The sequence below is a fragment of the Anomalospiza imberbis genome, chromosome 19 (assembly GCF_031753505.1).
Source record: "Anomalospiza imberbis isolate Cuckoo-Finch-1a 21T00152 chromosome 19, ASM3175350v1, whole genome shotgun sequence".
Lineage (NCBI taxonomy): Eukaryota > Metazoa > Chordata > Aves > Passeriformes > Viduidae > Anomalospiza > Anomalospiza imberbis.
The window spans coordinates 648,608-672,998 of NC_089699.1; the positions used below are offsets into that span (position 1 = coordinate 648,608).

General features: G+C 58.8%; 3 protein-coding genes across 3 annotated transcripts in view; 2 read left to right on the top strand and 1 right to left on the bottom strand.

The window, feature by feature from the left end:
• The window catches only part of RBFOX3 (RNA binding fox-1 homolog 3), a 132,598-nt gene extending 116,391 nt beyond the window's left edge, over positions 1-16,207 (bottom strand). Inside the window, exon 1 of the mRNA XM_068209915.1 lies at positions 16,010-16,207. The gene's annotated coding sequence lies outside the window, so the exon portion shown is untranslated. The remainder of the gene's footprint in view (positions 1-16,009) is intronic.
• On the top strand, positions 5,307-9,361 carry ENPP7 (ectonucleotide pyrophosphatase/phosphodiesterase 7). The gene is made up of 4 exons (XM_068209966.1): positions 5,307-5,773; positions 7,009-7,154; positions 7,931-8,551; positions 9,095-9,361. The coding sequence occupies exons 1-4, from the start codon at positions 5,527-5,529 to the stop codon at positions 9,359-9,361; spliced, it is 1,281 nt and encodes a 426-aa protein (XP_068066067.1). The 5' UTR covers positions 5,307-5,526.
• Positions 16,208-16,424: 217 nt separating the features above from the next.
• Positions 16,425-22,422, top strand: CBX2 (chromobox 2). Its single transcript, XM_068209904.1, has 5 exons — positions 16,425-17,053; positions 17,143-17,186; positions 17,715-17,780; positions 19,301-19,370; positions 19,610-22,422. The coding sequence occupies exons 1-5, from the start codon at positions 16,982-16,984 to the stop codon at positions 20,963-20,965; spliced, it is 1,608 nt and encodes a 535-aa protein (XP_068066005.1). The 5' UTR covers positions 16,425-16,981; the 3' UTR covers positions 20,966-22,422.
• The last annotated feature ends 1,969 nt before the right edge of the window (positions 22,423-24,391 follow it).

The following is a 24,391-nucleotide window of genomic DNA, read 5'->3' on the forward strand; positions in this document are numbered from 1 at the left end:
GTGTCCCAGGCTGGCCTCCCCAGAACCAGCCAATTCCCTGCTGGAGGGAATTCTGTTTAGACCATTTGTCCCAGCATCTTGTGAGATGGGAATGCTCATTCCTGCACTCTCTCTGCCAAGCTTCACCCGTCCCTTCTGAAAGGAACATTCTTTCATTAATATTAATACTCTGTGTCGTGTAAGACCTTCTCCTGCATTTCTGCTCTCTCCCGGAGCACCTTCCCTGCCTGTCCCACGCCCAGAGTGAGGTGATTCCACAGGCAGGGTTGCTGGGGTGAGCACAGTCCTGGGGTGGCCCTAATGGATTGGTGACACTGTTACATTTATGGGCATTTCAGGAGAAAGGAAAAGGCTACTAGGTGTTCATAGGTTCTTGTTGTATTATTTAAGAGAAGCCATTTGAGAGCACAGGAGAAGCAGTGTCTGCTCCCAAAAGGAGGGAAAATAATGGAGGGGAATATTTGCAAAAAGCTCAGTTAAGTAAATATTTTATGCCAAATAATGTTATGGCTTTTGAATGATGCATGCAAGAAAGTTGAAAGGAGGTCAGGCACGGAGCAAGGAGCATGTGATGAGCGTGGAGGTGTCAGGGAGGGAAGAACACAGTGCCTTGGGCAGTGCCTCTCACCCTGGCAGGGCTGTGCCACTTGCGGGAACCACTGGGAGAAAATCAGCCCTGCATGGGAGCAGGGACCAGGGAGCAAAGAACGGGCAGAGAGCAGGCAGAGGCACTGCCCTGGCCCAGGAGGAAGAGGCAGCAGGGAGAGCAGGAGAAAGGGCAAGCCAGGGGGGTGGCTGGGGGGAGGAGAGCGGGGCCAGCATGGAGGAGGGTTTCTCTGGGCAGAGGAATTCTCCACCGGCAGGCGCAGGGTGAGCAGCTGGCACGAGGGAGGCACAGAGAGGAGTAAAATACCATTAAGTGTAATAAGAAATGTACTTAATCAATGAGCTCTGCAGCTGAGGATCAATGGGAGGCAGACACAGCCATTAGCTAAGAAAGCTGAGCAGGAGCCGCAGGCCCAGATGGAGCGGTCGATGCCGGGATTAACCAAGCTGCAGAGGAAGGGTCCCAGGTGGAGAGTGGAGCCAGGCTGCAGCCACAAGGCTGACCCAGCTCCATCTGGCTGACCCAGACCCCTCAAGGAGCAGATTGAGGAGCCCAGGTTGAGCCCTGCAAACATCACGAGTATTCAGTAGCAGTGAGCAGGGAATGGGACCGGACCCCCTCATCATCACCCAGGGACGTCGCTTGGCTGCAGAGAGCAAGAGACAGAGTCTTCTTCCCTGCTCTCATCCTTTTGTCTCTCTCCTCACCTTAAGTGCCGGCCAGATCACTCCCCGAGGAGCCCAGCATGGGAGGAGCTCTCCACTCTCAGCGTGGAACAGCTCACCATCCCGAGAAGGAAGGGGCTGCACCAGCCCAGGTAAGCAGAGCTGCTGCTGAGTCAGGGCTTGCCCAGCCTTGAGCGGTGCCCCAGTGTTCCCCCGGCTGGAGCCACCCGGCTGAGTCCCCGCTCAGGGCTTCCTCAAGAGGGAGTCTTGATTTTCAACCCATGAGCAAAATTAGTGCTAGCAAAGGCAGACGGCAAGTGGGCACAACTCCTGGGGTTCTGACAACGCTGCCAGCGCCCCAGCCCTCCCCGGGCTCCATCAGACCCCCGCCTCCTCCAGCCAGCCCGACCCAGTGCTGCACACCCGCGCCGTGCTCCAAGGCTGTCGCCCTCAATCCTGACCCCTGCTACTCCCTTCCCACACTCGCCGAAGCTTGATGGCCACAGCCCGATCACCCCGAGCCAGCAGGGAGGAACAGCATGAGAGTCCTCGGGGAGGGCAGAGCAGGCACGGGAGCAGAGCTGACTCAGAGCGTTCCAGCGCGGGGCAGTGCTTGAGGAGGGGAAAGAAAGCAGCTGTGCCCCGAGATCCCTGCCGGGGTGGGCGCCCTTCTCCCAGTAGGGTGAAATCTCACCCCTGATCCGGGGAGGTGTTCCCGGCCTTCCTGTTGCTCTGGACACGGGCTCCATCCCGGCTCTATCCCCAGTCCATCCCCTCTTCATCCCCCCGCCATCCCCGCTCCATCCCGACTCCATCCCCTCTCCATCCCGGCTCCATTCCCGCTCCATCCCCTCCCCAGTCCCGCTCCATCCCCTCTCCACTCCTGCTCCATCCCGGCTCCATCCCCTCTCCACTCCCGCTCCATCCCGGCTCCATCCCCTCTCCACTCCCGCTCCATCCCGGCTCCATCCCCTCTCCACTCCCGCTCCATCCCCTCTCCAGTCCCGCTCCATCCCGGCTCCATCCCCTCTCCACTCCCGCTCCATCCCGGCTCCATCCCCTCTCCACTCCCGCTCCATCCCCTCTCCAGTCCCGCTCCATCCCGGCTCCATCCCCTCTCCAGTCCCGCTCCATCCCGGCTCCATCCCCTCTCCACTCCCGCTCCATCCCAGCCCCGCCGCTCCCGGGACCCACCGGCCTCGCTCGCCCCGGCCGCGGCCGCGCAGCGCCCCCTGCCGGCCCGGCCCGGCCGCGCTGGGGGGGGTCGGGGGTCCCTGCCGGGGTCCCTCCCGGGGTCCCTCCCGGGGTCCCTGCCGGGGTCCCTCCGAGCCCCCCCGGCGGCTCCGCGGCTCCGGCCCGTAGGAGATTCCTCACCGAGTGCCGCGGTCCCGTGGGCGCTGCCTGATCTTTCACTGCAGGGGCTGAGAGTAAGGGGTCATTTCGGGGGTCTCTTCAGTCACTCCCACGCTGGAGAGTGAGTCCAGCTCCGCGGACGGACCTGCCTGGACACCCCACAGCTCCCACATCGGCTCCCGTGGGCACCAAGGCAGCAGCTCAGGGGTAAGAGTCAAACTCCTGCCTGCTGGTACCGGCAGCCAGCTCCTGCCAGAAGAGCCCCCCAGAGCACTCAAAGCTTCTTCTCCCACCTCCTTCCTCTTTTCCAGCCCTTCCAAGCAGCTTGGCTGGAGCACCTTCCTCCCTCCATCTGCTTCAGGGCTCGGGCCAAGTACAGGGCTGCTCCCGGTTCCATCCAACACCCTGGCAGTGCTGCCCTGCTCCTTGGTGCACACCCATCACGCCACGCACCTGCCCAGGTGCATCCCATCCCCAACAGCTCCACTCACCTCCCCCACAGTCACCCCAGACCCCCGCAGCCGCAGCATCCCTGGCTCTGCTCATGGGGCAGCATTAGGCTGTAACAGAGGTTTCAGTGACACTGGTCCTTAGCTTATCCAGTCCTTGGTGCTCAGCAGCCGCTTGCCCCAGCACTGCCGTGCGTCCGCGTGCCTTAGGGAGCTGCAGGTTTGCCCATGGGGTGCTCAGCACATCACTTCTTCCAAAGACTGGAAACAGGCTGGGACACCACGCAGGACAGTTCCACTGGCAGATTTCTCTGGGCTCATGTTCTCTATTTTAGCCCTTTCATCAATCTTCACAGGGCTAACTGGTGCACAAGTGCAGGATGGACAGTGTCAGCCCCAGCAGGCCTTTGCAGGGACAGGGCTGACAGCTTGGAGCTCCCTGCCTATGCTCAGCAGCATTTCCAAGGATGCAGGATTGGTGCCAGCAAGCTGGTGCTCCAGAGGATGCTGAGCAGGAGGACATGGTGGGCCCAGAGCAGCCACGGCCCCTTGGGCACATCCGCACACAGAAGCAGCACCTGGGGCGTTGTTAGTGCAAAATCAGCCCTTTAGCTGGAGCTTGCACTGTCCCCAGGCAGGGTGGCCAAAGGTGATGTTCTTTATCTGTGCCTCGTGCTCCTCAGATACCGATATCAAAATGTGCCTTGAAACACTCCTGACATCAAATATTCCTCGGAGATTGGTGCAGTGCTTCCTTCTCGCTCATCTCTTCCCTCCCAGAGGAGCTGATGAACATGATACGTTATCAGGACCTTCCCCACGCTGTTAGCAGCAGCACAGGGACTTGGTGACCCACCTCAGAAGAGTAAGCTGAATATTTAGAGAAAGTCCTATCACTTGGCAAGCGATAATTTCTTTATCATGAGTCCTTTAAACCCCCAGTGCTGCCAGGAGGCTCTGTCCTCACTGAAGGACAATATCGAACTCAGGGCAACACATGCCGATAAAAAATAGTTCCTTGAGTAAACATCAGCGTTGGGCTGGAAGAGGAGGGAGCTGGGCTGGCAGAGAAGGCGCTGGGCTGGCAGAGAGGCCCACTGAGCTGAGAGAGTGGAGTGTGGGGTGGCAGACACAAGTGCTGGGGTGCCGTTAGTCCAGCACCCACTCCATGCCCTCCCTCAGCAGGAGGGTTGGCTCAGGGCTCGGATCCCAGGGCTGGGGCCTCACGGCAGGATCCACCCCAGCATTCCCACTGCCTGCAAATGCCTAAGGCTGCACTCCCAGCTGGTGTCAGCCCCTGAGGTCCCTGGTGGGAACCCTTGGACCTCTCAGAGCATCCTTGCAAGGTTATCCCATGTCACACCGGGGAAACAGCCACCCTGAACACCAATGCCCCTGACAAATCAGTCCAGATGGGAACACTTGAGATGCTCAGGACTACGAAGAGGCTGTCATTCCATCCAGGAAGAACAAACCCATGTGCCTAGGACTCATCTATCCAGCTCAGTCTTGGGGAGAAACATCAAAGAATGACCCCAGACAAGGCTGGGAAAACCAGGTGGAGACAGCTCTGCTTGGTGAGGAGAGGGTGGCAGGCAGTTAGGAAGCAAAGCACCGAGGAATAAATCTGCAACCTGAGCAGAGGAAGATCAGCAAAGACATAAAGGTAGTGAGTTCAAAGCCCAGGGAACCAAGGCAACCTCTGTTACATAACTCTACAAAAGCCTTAAACTCAGTTTTTCTGAGAAACAAGTCATCAGCAATGATTAAACCCCAGAGAAGCCATAAACCAGCAGATATTGATAAGATGGGATGCTGATACAGCAAAGCTCAGCAGTGCACGAGCGGATGAGGGTCACCTGTGGAGAGCAGCAGAGCGCAGTGGGACACGGGGGCTTCAGAGCTGGGCTCACCCTCAGGAGCATGGTCAGGATCCAAGGAAGAGCCTCCTTCTCCAGCGAGCAGCTCAACAAAGCCACACTGGAAAACCGTGGGTAAACCCAAGCCCCTCCCCAAGCCTCTGAGCCTCCATCTCAAGGTGGACAAGCAGTCCTGGGGCGTGAGCTCCCTTCTGAGGCTGAACTGCTGACCACAGAGCAGGGCACCGAGAGCCAGCAGTGGGGACAGGACACCATGGTGGGCTGAGAGGGACGGGGGGCTGCAGAGGCAGGGTCCCAGCCTCCCACCACACCAGCAACCTCCCTGTTCCACACACACCAAAACAGCACCACCACCGCTGAGGGAAGACGCAGATTTGGTGTTTGACTAGAAGGAGCTTTAAAATAATCTATTGTAGAGAGACAAACAAGAGACACTTGTCCTGATAGCAAATGCTGGCTGAAGCCACACACCCGATCAGCAACTGCAAGATTAGATAAGGACCGAACTTTGTCCCATCCTGCACGTATTAGTGCAAGCTCTCTGGACACCTGGGCTGTTCCAGTTCAAGGGCATGAAGATGCTGCTGCCACTGGGGCTCCTCTTTGCTGCCCTGTCCTTAGGAAGATGCATCCCCCTGCAGCAGGCGCCCAACCGCAGCAAACTGCTCCTGGTGTCCTTTGACGGTTTTCGGTGGAACTACGACCAGGACGTGGACACCCCCAACCTGGATGCCATGGCTGCAGACGGGGTGAAGGCCAAGTACATGACTCCTCCCTTCATCACCCTCACCAGCCCGTGCCACTTCACACTGCTGACTGGTGAGTGCCCCGGCCACGGGCCACGGGAGCCGCACGGGGCTGGGCAAGGGCAGGGTCAAGGCTTATGGGCCAGTGAAGGACATGGGGTCAGGAGGCATCCAGACCATCCAGAGCCGGCCGCACACAGAGCTTTAGAGCAGACAAGGCAGGAGATGCAGAAATGGTAGATTTAAACTAGATACAAATAAATTATTCCCTGGGAGGGAGGTGAGGCACAGATTTCCCCATCCCTGGAAATGTCCAAGGCCAGGCTGGATGGGGCTTGGAGTCAGCCTGGTCTGGTGGAAGGTGTCCCTGCCCATGGCAGAGAGGTGGAATGGGACAGTTTTTAAGGTCCCCTACCAACTCAAACCATTCTGGGATTCCATGAACTGAACCTGTATTTATCAAAAGTAAATAGCACCAGACCAACTCGATAGCCTCCTTTGATAAGATAAATTATTTTTTAAACAAGGAAGATGCTCTAAATTTAATCTTTCTGGACTTCAGTAGTGCATTTGATACAGTGCCACATGGGAAATCATTAGTTAAGATGAAGAAGATGAAGATTAGTACAAAATCTGTAATGTGGGGAAGTGAGAGGCTACGGGAAGAGGACAGAGTGGATGCTGAGAGGAGATTGTCAAGCTGGAGGGAGGGCACCAGGGGAATTCCTAAAGAATCGATTTTGGAGCCAATCTTATTTAAGATTATAATTAATAACCTTGGCATAAAAGAGTGGACCATGCTAATGAAATCTGCTGATGGGCAAAAGCAGGGAGGCAGCGTCAATACGAGGGAGGATGGGGATATTGTGCAGAAGGGACTGCGCAGTCTTCGGGACCAGAATAATAAGAATAGCACAAAATGTAAGAGTCAAAGTGCACCTCTCCCTTCTAATGGAAACTTCTGCTGACTGACCTCGCAGACCGTGAGCAACAGCGAAAGTGAAACACCATGTAATTAGATAAACCCAGGATAATGGGAACCTGCCCGTGCCCAGAGGGCAGCAACAACTGCAGGTGGTACCAGTGCCTGGCTGGGTCCAGGTGACCCACCAGACATCAACAAACCCACACGCGAAGCAGCACTCCCCCAGCATCTCCCTCCCTGCCCCGGGACCCCACTTGGTAGAGGGCAAGGGTAGGAAGGGGAGGCCAAAGGTCCCCTCTGCCCAAAGCCAGCCCTACACTCAGTGTGGGGGTGAGACCCCCCAGTAAAGCCTGGCTCACCCCCTCCTCTCATCTCTCCCGCAGGGCGGTACCTGGAGAACCACGGGGTGATCCATAACATGTGGTTCGACACCAAAACAGGCGTGAAACTGCCCTATTACACCACACAAGGCATAAGCAGCTGGTGGGACAACGGCAGCCTCCCCATCTGGATCACTGCCCAGAGACAGGCAAGTGTGGCCCCTCCACACCCACACAGACCCTGCACAGACCCATCCAACCTGCCATCCCCCAGGAAAAGCTACAGGCAAGCCACGATCCCTAGTGGTCGTGAGATCCCAGCCTCCCTGTGAACGTCAGGCTAATTAGACCAGCAAAAAACTGAAATCCCCAGACTCTGGCAGGAATAATTACGATCATTCTACTAAAAATAGCAAAAAATAATGGATGCATTTCAGCTTTATTAAGACATTAATAAATGTTCCTGTTTAAAGAAGCCTCAGCCACTTCCTCAGGGAACATCCTGAGCCTGGGAGCCCCACACAGCCTGGGGCACATCCAGGGCAGCTGGGTGGTGGCAGCAATAGGGGCCGCTCCCCTGGGAACTGCAGCAAACCTAGCAGGCTTTGAATCTGGCTTTGAGGCAGGACATGAAACTCAGCCCGAGACCTTTGCCCATATTTACCTGCCAAATTGGCTCCTCTGACTTCAATAAAATACACCTTAATGTCTTGATGGTCAAGAGCCAGAGGGCCCATGCAAGGTGCAAATGGGTCACGGGTTCCAAAGTTTTAACTGGTGTTAAAACTCAGTGAAGAACCAGGTGCAAAGGCAGTGCTTTCAATTAATCACTTTTAATTGGCAATGAGCAAGAAAACCTCATTAGAGGCAGAGGTAGACATTGGGGACTGAATGAACTAATCATGCTAGGAGGTGGCTACACTGACAGATGGAAGGATGCTGCCAAGAGAGTTCAGCTGAGTTTCTGGAATGCCTCCACTCACAGGGCTTGAAGACAGGCTCTATCCACTTCCCTGGAACCAAAGCGAAATACCGAGGGGAAGAAGTGTACAAGAAGTTGGTGGAACCCGCATTGTTCAACTACAGCAACGAAACCAACTGGAGGCAGAGCATCGACACCGTCATGCAATGGTTCACAGTGGACAACCTCGACTTCATCACGCTCTACTTTGGGGAGCCAGACTCCTCAGGACACAAGTTTGGCCCTGAATCCACACAGAGGAAAAACATGATCAAGCAGGTGGACAGAACCATCGGTTACTTGAGGCAGCGTATCCGGGAAAGCGGCCTGGAATCAAACCTCAACCTCATCATCACATCTGACCATGGCATGGAGACCGTCCTGAAAACCAACGAGATTCACATCCGGACCGTGAGCAACTTCACGTTCAAAGACCTCGACTTCGAACTCCTAGATTATGGACCAAATGGACTCCTGGTGCCAAAAGAAGGGAAATTAGAGCATGTGTACTCAGTCCTGAAAAACGCCCACCCAAAACTGCACGTTTACAAGAAGGAAGAGTTTCCAAAGAGGTTCCACTACGCCAACCATTCCCGGATCACCCCGCTTTTGTTGTACAGCGACCCGGGCTACGTGATCCACGGGGTAAGGTGTATGCTCAGGCACATCCTACTGCTCTTTGGGATGTGCCTCTCACTCCTCCCCCTCCCACAGCACCCCAGCACCCACCCAGCTTTAGGCCTTTGTGCTAATTGGTCTCCATACATACAGACATAAATTTCAGCTCTTTGTGTAAAGATCTTCTCTGCTGTTGAGAAGAGAAAGTATCCAGAAACCTTGGAGTAGGAGTTGCATGAATGCAGAATATCCACTGCAGGATCCTCTCCTAGCCTGATGTAAGGGAAGGCCCAGCATCAAGGCCAGCAGGCAGCTTCTCACTGTAAGCTCCTTAGCGCAACAAAATTTGGCTGTGCTGGTGTTTAGGGAGGGAAATTGCAGGATGTAATTGCTTGAGAGCGGTGTCTGGAGGCACCTCCACCTTCTGCAGAGTTTAACACCAACAGATCAACTCCCAAAACTGCAAGGAACCGACCAGACCACCAAACCCCAGAGCTGCAGAATGCGGGAGAGGTGGGTACATGCAGGGGGCAGCGGGGCTGGGGTGATCACCTCTGCTCTCCCCTCCAGAGGTACAAGGTCCAGTTCAATAAAGGGGAACACGGTTTTGACAACGAGGCCACAAACATGAAAACCATCTTCCGTGCCGTGGGACCGGCCTTCAAGAAGGGGCTGGTGGTGGAGCCCTTTGAAAGCGTCAATGTCTACGCCCTCCTCTGCGAGCTGCTGGGCATCACCCCCGAGCCCCACGACGGCTCCCTGGAGGTCACCAAGCCCATGCTGAGTGAACCCACGGGCAATGACGATGACAATGGCGATGACAGCAATGGTGAGTAGCAGGAGTCATGGGTGGCAGCGGGAGTGGCAGAAGGCACCGGCGGTGACAGTGGGCACCAGGAACAGCAACAGGCACCAGAAGTGGCAATGGGCACGGGTAGCACATCGGGGGCGGCACCGGGAGCAGCACCGGCAGCGGCATCGGGGGCGGCAATGGGCACCGGGAGCGGCACCGGGCACCGGGAGCGGCACCGGACACCGGGAGCGCTCCGCTCCGCCGGGATTCCCGCGAGAACAGCGACACCTGGCGGCCGCCGCCGCTCCCGCCCCCGCCCGGCGGCTCCGGGGCACCGGGCCGTGCTCCCCCACCCCCGCCGCCGCTTGCCCCGCCGCGCTCGGTAACCGGGCGGAGGTCACCGTGTCCCCGGCACCGGGGCGAGCTGCTCCCGGCCGGGTGGAGGGAGCAGAATGGGTGGCAGGAGGTCACAGTCACCCGACACCGGCGGGTGCCGGCCCCGGGGCGGGGCTGGCGCTCACCCCCCTCTCGGCACGGCAGGTTCGGGTCCTTCTCTCCATCCCGCCAAGAAGCTGCCGCTGATGCTGGGACTCGCTGCCGTTCTGGGATGCTGGGGAGGAGTTTTCTAACCGCCATCAGGTACCGACCCCAAGGACCCCCAGAAGCGGGCAAACACCCAGGCAAACACGTGCCCCATTTAGGCGTGGTTCCCCCGGGTTTGCTCTGTCTGTGGAGCCCCCCGAAACCGCTCCCTACGGGACACAGCAGGGGATTCGCACCTCAGACAGCACTCTTGAGTTTTTCCTTCCCCGGGTCAGCATTGGCACCACCCAGGGCATGGGATGGGCTGAAGAGAAGGGGTGGGCACCCTCTTGGACCCTGCCACTGCCTCCTGTCCTCTGTGTGCAACCAGGTCTGGACCGTGGCATGAGCAACCATGAAGGGTGAACCCTTCGCTGTTCGTGGCTCTGCACGTGGCTGTGTGTGGCTGCCAGACCAGAGTTTGTCACTTGCCTTTACAGTGCAAATTTGTCCAGAGACCCACCAGAACAAGTAAGTCGTGATCCAATTCCCTGGCACGACGCTGACACCTCCAGCTGACACCTACAGGCTGCAGAGACCCGAAACAAGCACCAGCAGCACCATGCTCTCCTGTCCTGGCAGCCCCCAAGCTCCAGGCAACTCTACTAGAACACATGGCAAGATGGGGAAGGACATGGCTCACAAAGACAACCAGTCCCAGGCTCAGGGAACTGGACAGAATTCCCAAAGCCTCTCTAAATTACTGACCCACGCTCCCCCAGCATGCTGAGTCCCCGGAGGAGAAGCCTCTCCCAGGCTCTGGGGCGACACCAGGATGCACTGCTGTGGAAGGTGGCACTGACGTCCAGCCTGACTCGGTCACCCCGTGTTTCAATCACCCCAAAAGCGGAGGCAGAACAGCTCCAGGGTGGGTTTGGAGCAGAGACAGCCGATACATATTGAGTAGCCAAACTAATTACAACTGTGTTGTGAGCTGGGAGCCTCCCCTGAAAGGCGCCAGGCCCCACCCAGGATGGACTTGCTGAGCCTGGACCTGCCGAGGACACAGGCCCCGTTGGTCCCTCCTGGCCACAGTGCAGGGCTGGCCGAGGCACCCCCAGCCCTCAAGCCTCAAAGTGTCCCAAAGTCCCTCAGCACCCCCAGCTCCTGCCCCAAGAGACCTTCCAGCAGCATCCTGCTTGTCTTTCTGTGCTTTGTGGCTGTGGACAAAACTGGGAAACGCCACCTATGCACCCCTGAGCAGCAAACCTGCAGGCAGGATGGGCCTGGCTGCACTGCTCCACGGCAGAGCTGCTGAGACCTGCCCCGAGGGCAGCCGAGTCAGCTCCTGGGAGCTCTGGGAGGGGCGTTGATGTATTTTGGTGACAGGGAACGTGGCAGTGCCAGGGCCAGCACCCCCCAGCTCACAGCAAACAGCCCTGTGATCCCTGAGCAGGAGCTGGCAGAGCCTGGGCCGGTTGTGCCAGGCTCCCGGGACCTCACCCCAGCAGGGCTGAGGCAAAATCCCCTGTACAAATCCAAACCTCCCTCTGCAGGAAGCAGCCCAGGGTCCCTCAGCCAGGCTGGGGCTTAGGGAAGAGGGAGCAAGACCCCTCCCGTCCGGCAGCCCCCACTCCAGCCCTTCCAGCGCGGCATTCCAGCACCCCCAGACCCCTCCCAGATGCTGTGGTGCCTTTCCCCAACCCTGTGCCTCATCTCAGGGGCTCGATAAACATCTGTTGCCATAGAGACTCGCTCGCTGCATCGGCTTCACCCAACGAGATGAAACAAGAGCCGCACCCTCAGAAAAACAGGAAGAAAATGTTTGGCTTGAAACTGTGCTGGGGTGGGGGTCAGGGCAGCAGCAGCAGCAGGGAGGCTCTGAAAGGGGAGCGTGGCCAGCGCTGTGCACGCCGTTGAAAATGGTATTGATGATAAGAGTGTGCACAGAAACCTTCCCAGTTCTCCTGCTGGTGACCTTGGGGCTTGCCCTGCAGGTCAGCACAGCCGCGCACATCCTACGGCAGGGGCAGCCGGCTCTGCTGGCATCCTGGAGAGCCTGGCAGAGCCTGCAGAGCTCAGAACCCACTGGTCCCAGGCTCTGTCCTCGTGCCCAGGGTACCCAGCAGGTACAGAGCAGGATCACAAACCCATGGAATGGTTTATGTTGGAAGGGACCTTAAAGCCCATCCAGTGCCACCCCTGCCATGGCAGGGACACCTTCCACTGTCCCAGGGTGCTCCCAACCCTGTCCAGCCTGGCCTTGGGCACTGCCAGGGATCCAGGGGCAGCCACAGCTGCTCTGGGCACCCTGTGCCAGGGCCTCAGCACCTCACAGGGAAGAATTTCCTCCTAACATTTAACCTAAATCTCTCCTCTCTGAAGTTTAAAACCACTTCCCTGTCCTATCAGTCTCTCTGCCCAAGTAAAATGCCACTCTCCCTCTTTTTTATAACCTTTTAAGTACTGAAAAGCCAAAGTGCTCATAGGGCTGGTCCCAGTCTGTTCCCAGACCCACATAGGGAACATGGAGTTTGTAGTGACCAACCTCCTGACACAAATCCTCATCTGAGAGCTGTCTTTCCCTCAGCTGGGAGCAGGAATTGAAGTCCTCATTCAACCAGCAGCATTTGGGTGAGACGGAGCTCTGCCAGAAAAATCCATGGTGAGGGAGGGACCATCCTGGAGAAAGGCTGAACCCTGACACATCCCTGCAGGAAGGTTTCCACTGCCCTCCAAACACAGGGATTGTCACGAGACACACCTCGGTGGGGCTGCTCCCACTCGGGACGGCCGAATGTAGCACACTGGTCGCGGTACTTGATGCAGCCGCATTTCCAGCACGGACCATCCGCCGAGCCCCGGGATTCTGAGCACGCGGGAGCTGGGGGATCCCCCTGGCTGGCCCAAGAGCTGGTCCTGTTCCTCCACACCCCCGTACCCATCTCCCGCTGGCCCCTGCCCTGCCGGTGTCCCGGTGTCCCGGTGTCCCGGTGCAGTACCGGCAGCCGGCGGCCGAGGGCTCCCGAGCCGCGCTCAGCGCCCCCGAGCTCCCGGCACGGGCGGAGGAAGCGGCTCCCGGTAAAAGCCCGGCCCGGAGCATCTCCCCGAACCCGCGGCGCCCGCAGGCACCAGCCCCTGGCCCAGCGCCGGCCGCTGCCCCGGGGCCATCCAGTGCCCCGGTGGCTCCCGGGAGAGGGATCCGCTCCTCGGCCTGAGGGACAAAGCCGGGGAGCCACCCGCGGCTGCCGCCGGGCCGGGGCGCTCGCCAGCACCCACTGCGGCTCTGGCTGCACCACCACTCACAGGGGCGCTTCAAGGGATGCCCTGGAGATCCACGACACACGCCGGAACGTCACGATCCCCTCCTGCCCCGACTGCATGTCCCGAGCTGAGGGATGCTTCCATGCCCCAGGCCAGAGAGACGAAACGGATCCTCCCTGCTCTGAGTGCGGGTTTTAACCCCTCAGACACACAGAACCTAAACCGGCTCCTGCTCCCTGCTCCCCAACCCGGGAGCCATCTCTAGCTCAGCAGGGAAAACCCAGAACTGTCGCATTTTGCATCTCCTTGGAGCCTTTCCCGGCCCTTCCAGTTGCTCCTCACACCTTGTGCATTGGCAGTGTGGGACATTTTCACCAAACATTTCCCGATGACAAAGGCCAAAGCCCAGCCTGGCCTTGCCCGGACACGGTGGCTGCCGGATCCCCATGTCTCCTCCCGTCCTGCCATCCCCACGTAATTCATTCCCCACCGCCCCCCTCCCCGGGCTGGGGGTCAGGCAGCAGGGAGAGCCCCGCTGTGTATTGCATCCCAATTTGCCATGCATTTCCACACCATTTGCTTCCTTTTCTTTTTCCTGCACTGGGAAGCTGCTTGCTGCCCAGGGGTCCCAGCCACTCCGGGATGGGAACATAACAACAAACATACAAGCACACGTATTTATTTATGGCACACAGTGTGTGGGGACACTGCTGCCTCCCAAAATGCCTGGTCTGGGGGTGGCACGTGCCCCTCTGACTCCCGCACAGGACCCAGACAGGACGCAGACCCTGGCCACTCCATCCTGGAAGCTGTACAGCTCCACACCCGGCTGCAGTACCCAAATGAGATGCAGATCTCTGTGCTTTGATTGGCTGACGCCTTGGGAAAAACGGCCACCATTTGCCCACAATAAACATGGCCACCATGGCCCGGCTGTTCCCTGGGCTGGCCCCAGCCTCACCCTCTGGAGTCAGGGACATCCCGCACCCCCTCAGGCACCCCCGTCACCACTGCCATGGGGGCCCCGCGGTGCTGGAGGGAACGGGGCACCCCTGCAATACACCTGATTTGGGGGGTCCAGCACCAACACAGAGGCCAGGGTCCCTGTGGGAACACCCACGGCCTGGATCCCCCCGCACCTTGACCCCCACCCTGCACCTACCAGGCCAGGGCTCCCTGCTGCGCAAGGCCCCGGGAAGCGGCCGTGTCCCTCCCTCAGCCTGGCAGGATGGGCAGAGAGACGGAGCCCACAGCAGCTCAGGGGTGACCTAACTATTCCCCGTAAACCCCTGGGTCCAGAACACAGATTTCCAGTCCGGGGAGCAGCACAGCCCTTTTCCCCCAACACGCAAAGGGGACTGGGATCATCCCCATCCCTTCCTTCACCACCAAACCCCCTCTTCAGCCTGCCAGCCCCTGCTACAGACACAACACAGGATGTACAGCATTCCTGGGATGCCTGGCGTACTTGGGAAAAGCTACAAAATCATGGTCCATCAGATTAGTTCGGGGGTCTGACTCTCATTTTTAAGATGACGATGGTTTTCACGGTGATAGGTGAATTTATTGGCCCCGCTGTCACTTTGCCTGGTGGGAGCATGGGGCCAAGTTATTCAGCGTGTGTTCCTGAGTTTCTCCAGGAAGGTGAAGTCCCTGTCGGGGATGGGAAACACGGAATTCATCAAAAAGGCACTCGCAGGTGGAGCCACAGCTTCGGCAGCAGCAGGGGGGCATCTTGTCCTTCCCCAGTCAGCAGCCCCAGCGGGGCAGCCCCTGTGGCGGCTCTGACCAGCAGTGCCCAGGGAAGCTCCAGGGCTGGGATGTTCTCCTCTGGCTGACCAAGAGGGAACAGGACATCCCAGAAGCCCTGGGGACCCCGTTCTGCCAGGGGTAAAAGGCATGGAGCCCACAGCAGCCCAGGGACTGCCCAGGGCCAGTTTTCAGTAAAGCTCTGTGAGGAGAAAGGAGATTTCCAGCCCAGGGAGCAGCACGGTCCTTTCCACCCTCAGCAGGAACAGGACGTGTGGCATGGGGGCTGAGCAGCATTAGGGATCCTTCAGAGTCCCCACAAGGGACCAGGGACAGTGCTGATGGCACAGCCCCACAAACACTGTGGTCCCTAAAGAGGCACAAATGTCAAGGGCTGCTCCCACTTCTGAGCCCCAGCCCCTCACCAGCCCAGCAGACAGCGGACGGAGCCTCTCCACTCACACGGCCTCCCCTTCTTGGCCCCGGGGAGGGAGAGAACAGGGACCCTAGCCCTGCATCCACATGGGGAGCACAGGAACAACAGCACTGAGGGGCAGCTGGGAGAGGAGCTCACCCAGCATCCCCAAAATCAGGGCTCATTCCCAACAGGAGCCTTCTCTCAGAGGCGAATCCCTGCAGCCAGGAGAGCCCCACGGCTCCTCGTCCCTTGGGCTGCACCCAGAGCGCCGGGATGGCTGTGCACGGCTCAGGCACACGGCTCAGGGAGGTCACACAGGGCTTTTTCTAAAATCTCGGAGGAGTCGCACACAAAGAGCCGAGCTGGCAAAAGGTAAATGAACTCAAACAAAAAGTGCGGCGCTGTTACAATCCTGTGTCACCTTCGGCTAAAAAAATGCTCCTACAGCTCTTCTCATCAGCGAACGGCCACGGTAATTGTCAAAGAAAACAATGAAAGGTGACAGCGCCCGACCCAGGACAGCCCCCTGGCATCGACCCAGCACCCCAGGCACGTCCACATCCCGCAGCGCCCGAGTCGGTCCCGCTGAAGCGTCCAGTCTCATTGCCTCGTACAGAGGGTCCCCCGTGGTGACATTCCCCCCGCAGGGGGGACAGCCCAACGCACTCGCTGCCGCTGCAAATGCTTTTCTAAACCCGGCATCCCTAAACCCGGCATCGCTAAACCCGGCATCGCTTACCGGAGACGGCAGTGCCCGGGGTGCGGGCGAGGCCCCACGCAGGACACCCCATGGCCCGTCCGGCTCCTGCTCAGTCCCTGCGCGCCGCGGGCACCCAGGCGCCGGGGCGACGGCAATTCATATCCCTGCGGCTCCCGCACGGTTAACGGCAGGCTCCGGGCCCGCGGAGGAGAACTCCCTGAGGTGCTGACTCATCTTCTTCCATGCCTGTAAAGCACCATATTTCATCCTTCCACGCCCACAGCGCACAACCGCCGTGCAGCAGCTCCTCACGCAGCCCTGCACGCCTCGGTGCGTGCGGTGCCGGCGCGGTCGGTGCCGCCGCACCCCCGGTAGTGCGGCTCGGGAGGGATCGTGGGCCGGGCGGTACCGAGCTGCGAGCCGGCACCGCGCGAGGGTCACAGCCGGCTCACCCCCCCGGGAGATCTTTTATTCTATCATAATCAACTATTTTAGGACTAAAACGTGCTGGTGCTGCTGCCGCCTGTTCCGGACCGGCGGGGACCGGCGCTGGCTGCCCCAGCCCCGGGGTGCTTTGTCCCCATGAAGGACCCCGGGCGGGGGACTCGGAGCCCGGGTCCTCGCAGCAAGAACCCCTCGCGGGGTCGGACCGGGGGGATCCCCCGCGGACCGGCCGGGGAAGCCCCCTGCGCTGCCTGGGCAAACAAAGCCCCGGGCCGGGCCACCCCATTGTCCCCGCTCCGGCCGGGCTGCGGCCGCCCCCGCGCGGGAGGAAGAGGAGGGGTCGCACACAGACAATGCCTCCCCCCACCCCCCACGCCGGATCGCCCCGCCCCCTGTTCCCCATTGGCCGGCGGGGAATTTGGGGACCCCCCGCCCGCCCCTCCGCCGTATTGTGCCGGGGGCGCGCGTGGATCTGGGGGGGTCGGAGCGCGCGCGGCCGCCGTCGGGGGCGCGCCCGGGGGCTCCCCTTGTGTGTGAGTGCGCGGGGGTGTGCGCGGGGCCGGGGCCATGGAGGAGCTGAGCAGCGTGGGAGAGCAGGTCTTCGCCGCCGAGTGCATCCTCAGCAAGCGGCTCCGCAAGGTGGGACCCGCCGCCCCCGCACCCCGCACCCCCTGCTCTCCCCGCACCCCTGGCCGCCGCTAACGCCCCTCTCCCGTCTCTCTCCGCAGGGCAAGCTGGAGTACCTGGTCAAGTGGCGAGGCTGGTCCTCCAAGTGAGCGGGGCGGTGCGGGGCGTGGAGCGGTGCGGGGCGCGGTGCGGGGCTGCGCGGATCGCGGAACCATGCGGTGCGGAGCGGGGCGCCGTGCGGGGCGCGGGTACCGCCCGGCCGGCCGCTTTTGTTTGGGTCGTGTCTCTCCTTTTGTTTACAAATAAGCGCGGCTGGGCCCTCCCCGCCACCGCGTGGGGCTCCGCTCCCCCCCCCCGGGCCGGTGCAGCCCCCCGGGAGTCGCTGCACCCCCCCGGCTGTAGCGGCCCCGCGCCCCTCGCCCGCTCTGCTGAAACCGGAGCTCCCCCGGGATGCGCGGGGCTCGCCTCGCCCCGCGGCGGCGTGGCCGCCCCCTTCCCGATCTCCCTCCCCCGGCCCCTCTCCCCTGCCCGCCCCCCGGCTGTGCCGGCCCCCGGTACCGGCATGCCCCGGTCCGTGCCCGCCCCGGGTGTCTCTGGGTGAAGCTCCCGGTGCCGGAACAGCGCGGGGGGGTCCGGCCCCCTGCTCTCACCCGGTTCGTGTCCTCTGTTGCAGGCACAACAGCTGGGAGCCTGAGGAGAACATCCTGGACCCCCGGCTGCTCCTGGCTTTCCAAAAGAAGTGAGCAAACTCTAAATGTTTCTAAGCAAACTGTAAAGTCAATTAACTTCTAATTGGCTGCACGTGTGGTGGAAGCCGTTGGAAACAACAGCCTGGAGCTGGCGGGGCCCTTTGTGGCCAGGCCCTTTTGTTTGTCCCCGGAGTCACGGTCGGTCCAGGTCTACCTAGAACGGCTCTGCCCTGGCCAGACAGACTCCGAAGGTTTATGGCCCAGCAGAGGTCTGGGTGCACCAGGGGAATGGGGCAGTGCCTGGCACAGACCTGGGGCTCCCTGTCCCCATCCAGGGCTCAGGGACCTTGGCTGTGCTTGGGGGGTGGCCGCAGACCCCTGGGGGAAGATGGTGCCTGGGCTTATGAGGCATTAAAGCAAACTTGTGGAGGGTGGAGCTCTGGGAGGGTGAGGGAAATAATATCTGTGAGAAAACTGTAGAGAATGGTTTGGATTAGAAGGATCTTAAAGTTCTTCCCGATCCACTCCATCATTTCCACTATCCCAGGTTGCTCCAAGTCCTGTCCAACCTGGCCTTAGACATTACCATGGATGGGGCAGCCACAGCTGCTTTGGGCAGCCTGTGCCAGAGCCTCACCACCCTTGCAGGGAAGAATTTTTTCTTAATACCCCATCTGACCCTGCCCTCAGTCAGTTGGAAGCCATTCCCTGTGTCCTGTCACTCTAGGCCCTTGTCCAAAGTCCCTCTCCAGCTCTCTTGGAGCCTCTTTAAGTACTGGAAGATGCTCTGAAGTCTTCCTAGAGCCTTTTCCAGGAGACAGAACAAAATGGTGTCTGTCCTGTCAGGTCCATGCTCCTGACTGGAGCCAGGCTGAGAACAGCAGTGGTTCCACAGCCACTGCACCCCAGGAGTCACTCACGGAGCAGAGGGGTAGCCAGCCGGCTATGGCAGACATAGTGCTGCCAAGTACTTTGACATAGTAATAATAAAAATCATTAAAGTTTACGATAGGATTCAGTTATGTCTGGTTTCTGGATCCATTTTTTTCAAGAATAGGATTTGGTGTTGAGTGCAGACAGGATGGTGTTTAATCAGCTGGATGTGTTACATCTAAACACCATCCCATTTAAGCAGAACTAGGAAACTGTGAATAGTGACCTGAAACATCCCAGCCTGGGCCACCATGGCCGGAGCAGGAGGTGCAGGAGAGGTGGAAGGAGTCCAGCAAAGGAGCTGAGCTTCCAGGGAATGCATTTGCTTCTCCCACACTCAGCATGGAAGCTCAGCACAGCAGGAGCATAACCAAAGCAAGGCTTAACAGGGCTGGGGGCAGATCCTTCCCTTTGCCTGATCCCCTTGTGCCAGAAAAATGGCAAATCTCACCGGGAGCTGGAAAAGGCACAGGTTTGGGAAGGGTAACACCGCGTGGTCCATCACTGACTGCTGGAAGCTGCAGAGATGTTTCTGGTGCAGACAGGGATGCTCTCCGGTCACTATCTGGCTGCCTCAGTTCCCCTAGATGTTTTTTTCTTCCCTGTAAACATCATCCTTAATCCTTGTTTCCTCCAGGGAACACGACAAAGAAGTGCAGAATCGGAAGAGGGGCAAGCGGCCCCGGGGCAGGCCCAGGAAGAACGTGGTGAGTCCCAGCAGTGGTGGGGCAGTTCTGGAGGCACTCTGGCCTTGGAGGGCACCAGGGTTTGGGGGTGGCCTCAAGCACACAACTCATCAACTGATGGATCCCTGAAGATCAGCTACACAGAGAGAGAGCCTGGGCATGTCTGAGGTCCCTGGCCAGGCCTCCCTGGAGGATTTGTAGTGCCCATAACAATTCCTTGGTCATTGCTGCTAACTCTTGCTGTCTCTGTTGCTTTGCAGGAACCAGAGATGCCTGCGAAAGCTAAGTCAAGTAGCTCCTCTTCCTCCACATCCTCCTCTTCCTCCTCCTCTGAGGAAGAGGATGAAAGTGATCTGGAAGCAAAGAGAGGTCCCCGCAGCAGAGAGACGCACCCGGTGCCGCAGAAGAAAGCTCAGATCCTGGTGGCCAAGCCCGACATGAAAGATGCTTCCAGGAAGAAGCGTGGCCGGAAACCTCTTCCCCCAGAGCAGAAAGCGGCTCGAAGGACTGTGAACCTGACAAAGGTGCTGAAAACGTCCCGGAAGGAGGTGGGGGGCAGTGCCAAGCTGGTGGGGAAGCTGCAGCCCCAGCACAGCACGCAGGGCTCAAGCATGGCTATGCTGAAGGATCCACCGGGCACCTTGGCTGGGCTCAGCTCAGGGGGGTCATCAGTGGAAAATCTGCCCAACATGATGAAGAGCGGCTCGGCGAGCCCCAGCCAGGCCATCAGCTGGCAGAGCTCCATCGTGCACTACATGAACAGGATGTCCCAAAGCCAGACCGCGGCCGAGAGCTCGGCCCTGGGCAGGCTGGCACTGAAGGCACAGGCAGCCAGTAAGGGCAGCTTAGGGCTGGACTTGAAAATGAGGAGCCAGAAAGGCTCTGGGGAGCTGGGGCTGAACGCGCAGGGACCCAAAACTGCAAAGGCTTCCGGCAGCGGCGCCGGAGGGGACCAGAAATCGGGGTTTGCTTCTGGAGGCCAGATGCTGCCCAACGGCAGCAAGACACCGTCGAGCTCATCTGGGGCCAGCATCCAGGTAGCCTCCAGCCAGGAGCTGAACCTCCAGGCTCTGAACCTGCAGAGTGTCAAAAACGGGCCTAGCGCGGCCAGCGGGAGCAGCCTCCCCCGGCATCTCTGCGGCTCCCTGGCCAAGGGCTCCGGTGGCAGCACGGCTGGCAGCGGTGCCAAGGGCGGCGGCGGTGCCAAGGGCGGCACAGCAGGGGCTGGGCTGAACGCTGCCAGTGCTGCTGCGCTCCCAGGGGGGGACGGAGGCAAGAGCAAGAAGCAGACACACCGGGCAGGTGACAGGGACTCGGCCAAAGGTGGCTCAGCTGGCGCTCCAGAGGGACACGCGGCCACAGAGAGCCGCAAAGCCTCCGCCCTGTCCGAAGTGAGCACAGGCGAGGACACCAGCTCGGATTCGGATCGGGATTCAGCTTCCCTCCCAGGTGTGGGTCAGAACATGTCTGTCTCCATCCAGACCAGCCAGGACTGGAAACCCACCCGCAGCCTGATTGAGCACGTCTTTGTCACTGATGTCACCGCTAACCTGATCACAGTGACGGTCAAGGAGTCCCCCACCAGCGTCGGGTTTTTCAACCTGCGGCAATACTGAGCCCAGGAGCGTAACAGGAGGGAGAGGTCCTTCAGCCTCACCCTCACCTTTGCCCAGCTCTTCCATCGGGTGTTTTTTTCTTCAAGCAAACGTGGAGCCCTCGTGAGACCTGCTGGAACTCGTGTCTGGAAAGGCTGGACCAATAACGCAGTGAAACCCACTCCAAACTGCCAGCAGGTCCTGGATTTCCTCCCTGGCTTCTCTCCGTCCTCTTCTGGAGCCGTGCCCCATGTCGGGGTGGTCGATGCCATTCTCTGGGAGCGGGGCACCGGTGCTGCCGGGGTGTCAGGCTGGCCAGTTTCGAGCCAGGCTTCACTGCACGCAGGTCTCTTTGCTTTGAAACAGCAGATGCCAAGGTCTGCAGCCCACTGGCCACGGTGGGGTGTGGAGCTGCCACGGGACAGCCTTACACCCGGGAGAGGACTGGGAGATTCTCCTCTGGGCTTCCTGTGGATCTCTCTGTAGGCCATGGGGAACTGCAAGTCAATCCAAATGAGGCAGCTGCTGCTCCCAGCCCTCGAGGCTGTGGGGGGCAGCTGCATTTGGGGGTTTTTCAGGGTACACTCAGCCCAGCCGCCCCCCTGGGTGAGGTCATTTCCAATGATGGGAAACCGACAGCATTTCTGTTGGGGTTTCCAGCTGATAGGGAAATATTGTTTACATTTTTTCTTAAGGAATTTTGTTTTTTTCATGAGGGAGGGAAATAACCCCAGTCTAAGACAGGTTAAGTCCTGGATGCCACTAACAGAACAGGTGGCAGAGGTGCTTTTTTTGGAGGGTGTTTCCTTTTTGCTGGAGCAAAGTCCTGCCTTGAGAGCCAGCAAGATCCACCAGCTTCTCTGCAGTGACTTGACTTCCAGAAGAACGTGAATTTCTGGGCAGCCCAGGGAACCCCCACACCACTCCTCTGCCTCATCCTGGCATTGCCAGCATCTCCACCTCCTGCTCAGCAGGTTCCAGGCACTCGCAGGGACTGAGCTGGGGAATACTTTGTAAGTCTTGCAGAACGTCTGAACCCTTCCAGCAGCACATAGGTTGGTGCTGGGACTGCCAGGATTCCCGGGACTGCTGCTCCCTGGGTTAGAGTCACGCTGATCATCCATGGTTTTCTCCAGAATGCTCAGAAGTTGGTCAAGGCCACCTGCATAGGTGGTCTGGAGTGGTGGGAAAGGAGAGGAGAGGGAGAAGGGCTAAGGCCAGTGGGTACCTCAAGCTGCTGTTGCCCAAGGAACCAGAGCCCCTGAGCAGCCATTCACCTTCCCCTGGCCATCCCAGCAGCGGTGGTGCTCCTTTTGGCTTGCAACGGCACCCAGTAACGGCTTTTCCGCTGCAGTGTTTTCCCTACTGCAGATTGCTCCTAGAAGGCAAAATTAGCAGCAGTTCAGGCAGAGTTTAGTAGCATTTGAGGTCATTTTCGTTCTTTTGATGCCGAGTCTTTTTCTCGGAGGCGATGAACAGTTGGCAGCTGCCCACTCCCCTGCGTGGTTCTGCCGTCCCTCCACCTGACCAGCAGGTCACTGCTGAGGGGGTCCCCAGGTGACTGACCTGGCACCAGGGCAGGCGTTTGCCTTTGCCCCAGGCAGGGCCACTCAGCATCTTCATGCATAGGAGTGTGGGTGCTTGGACCAAACTGGGGGTGCAGGTACTTGTGGCCCCCTGAAGCAGCAGCCCTCCCATGGTCATGGCTGCTGCGGCTGGCTGGCAGTGGGGTCGTTCTCAGGTGATGCCAAAATGTCACAGGCTGTGCAGTTTACCTTCTACTGTAACTTTGCCAAACGAGCTCCAAGGAAGCATTGGCCTGTGTCAGCAGAAAGCAGTGCCCTGGGCACGGTGTGTGCTGTGCTTTTCCGGGGGTGCCAGTGCTCTGGGAGGAGAATCCAGGACTCTGGGAGCATGGGGGTGAAGCTCTCACCCTCACACCAAACGTTTGCTACTTGGTCTTTGCGAATCCAAACTGATAACAATGTGCCTTTCGGACCGTCCTTATCTCAGCCTTGTCTGTGGCACCGGTCCCACGACAGGTTTGTGCCTATGCAAAGCAGGGTGGTCGCAGGGTCCTGGGGACACGGTGACACCAGTGGGGAGAGGTGTCCTGGTCCCCAGTGGGACACCAGCTGTCATGCAGAGCCCTGCTGAGCAATGCCCCGAGAGGGGAAGCTGGCCTGGCAGGGATGCTCTTGCCTGCAGCAATAGGATGTGTGGATTGGTTTCTCCAACTGGGAGAAAATCGTCTGAAGATGCTCCAAGGAGGGGCCAGGCCCCATGGGCGGGGCAGGAGATGAGCTGTGACAGCAGTGAAGCGCTGGCTGCACAGCAGCTCTGAGCCAGCTGTCTCAGCTCCCACGGGTTTCTCCCTGCAGGGCCTGGCTCCTGCCTCCTGCTCAGGCAAGGGGGACACGTGTCCCAACGCCGGGCAGCCCCCTCCATCCCCCAGCCTTCCCAGGCATGTCCCCTCTAGCAGCACAGGACTCTGCTGTCACCACTTGCTATTGTGCCTTTTGCTCACCAGCTGGTTCAATTCCAAAGGTGTAACGATGGTGAAAATGATAATCCAGGGTTTTTTTCTGGCCGTCTCACTCTACATTTCTTCCCCAGCCCCTTTCTCACTTGGTGTTCTAGGATCTTGGCTCTCCCAGCAGCTGGGGGGGTTGAGTACATGGCTCCCACTGGGGTTTGCTTCCCAAAGACACATCCTGTGAGTAATTTACTGGAATCTTTGGCGGACAGGGGTTGGAAGACCCCTGGTTGGTGCAGACCCTGGTTATGTGCCATTAGGATTCAAGTTCTACCTTTTTTATGCCTTTTTTTGTTGTTGTTGTTGAGTTTGCTGCTATGGGTTGGCATGTTCAGCCGGGTGTCAGACAGGCAATTAAAGGTTTGTCACTTGTCATTTTCTAAGGGGTTTCCGATGTGGAAAGTCCTGTGGTATTTGTATGGTGAATGGATATTTTCCCCAGGCGTAATCTGGTTAAGCATCCTTGTTTTTTTCCATTGGACTGGAAGAGGTGGCCGATTCAGCCATCATCCCAAGAAACTGAGTCTATTTTTATATATATATATTTTGTACCAAAAAAAACCAAAAAAACCCAGGAGTACACAGAGGGATGGAGATAGTTTAGGGGTTTGGTTTGTATTGAGTTTCTGAGCTGTGTGTGATGGGCTCCAGAGCCAGGAGAAAGGTTTTACTGACAGAAATTTGAGATAGGTGAAAACAAACAATTGTTCTTGTAACTTGTGCCAGTCAGTGCTCTGATTTGTACGTTTTAATTAAAGACAGAGCCAAATCGGTCCTGTATGACACTTATAATTGCTTTAAACTGCAGCTGTTTGTTTGCTTTTATTTTCTGAGAACAAAAGTTGGGGATGTTATTGCCCTGGGAAAGTATGAGTGCTGTGGCAGCAGGACCAGCTCCCCACGCAGCACCC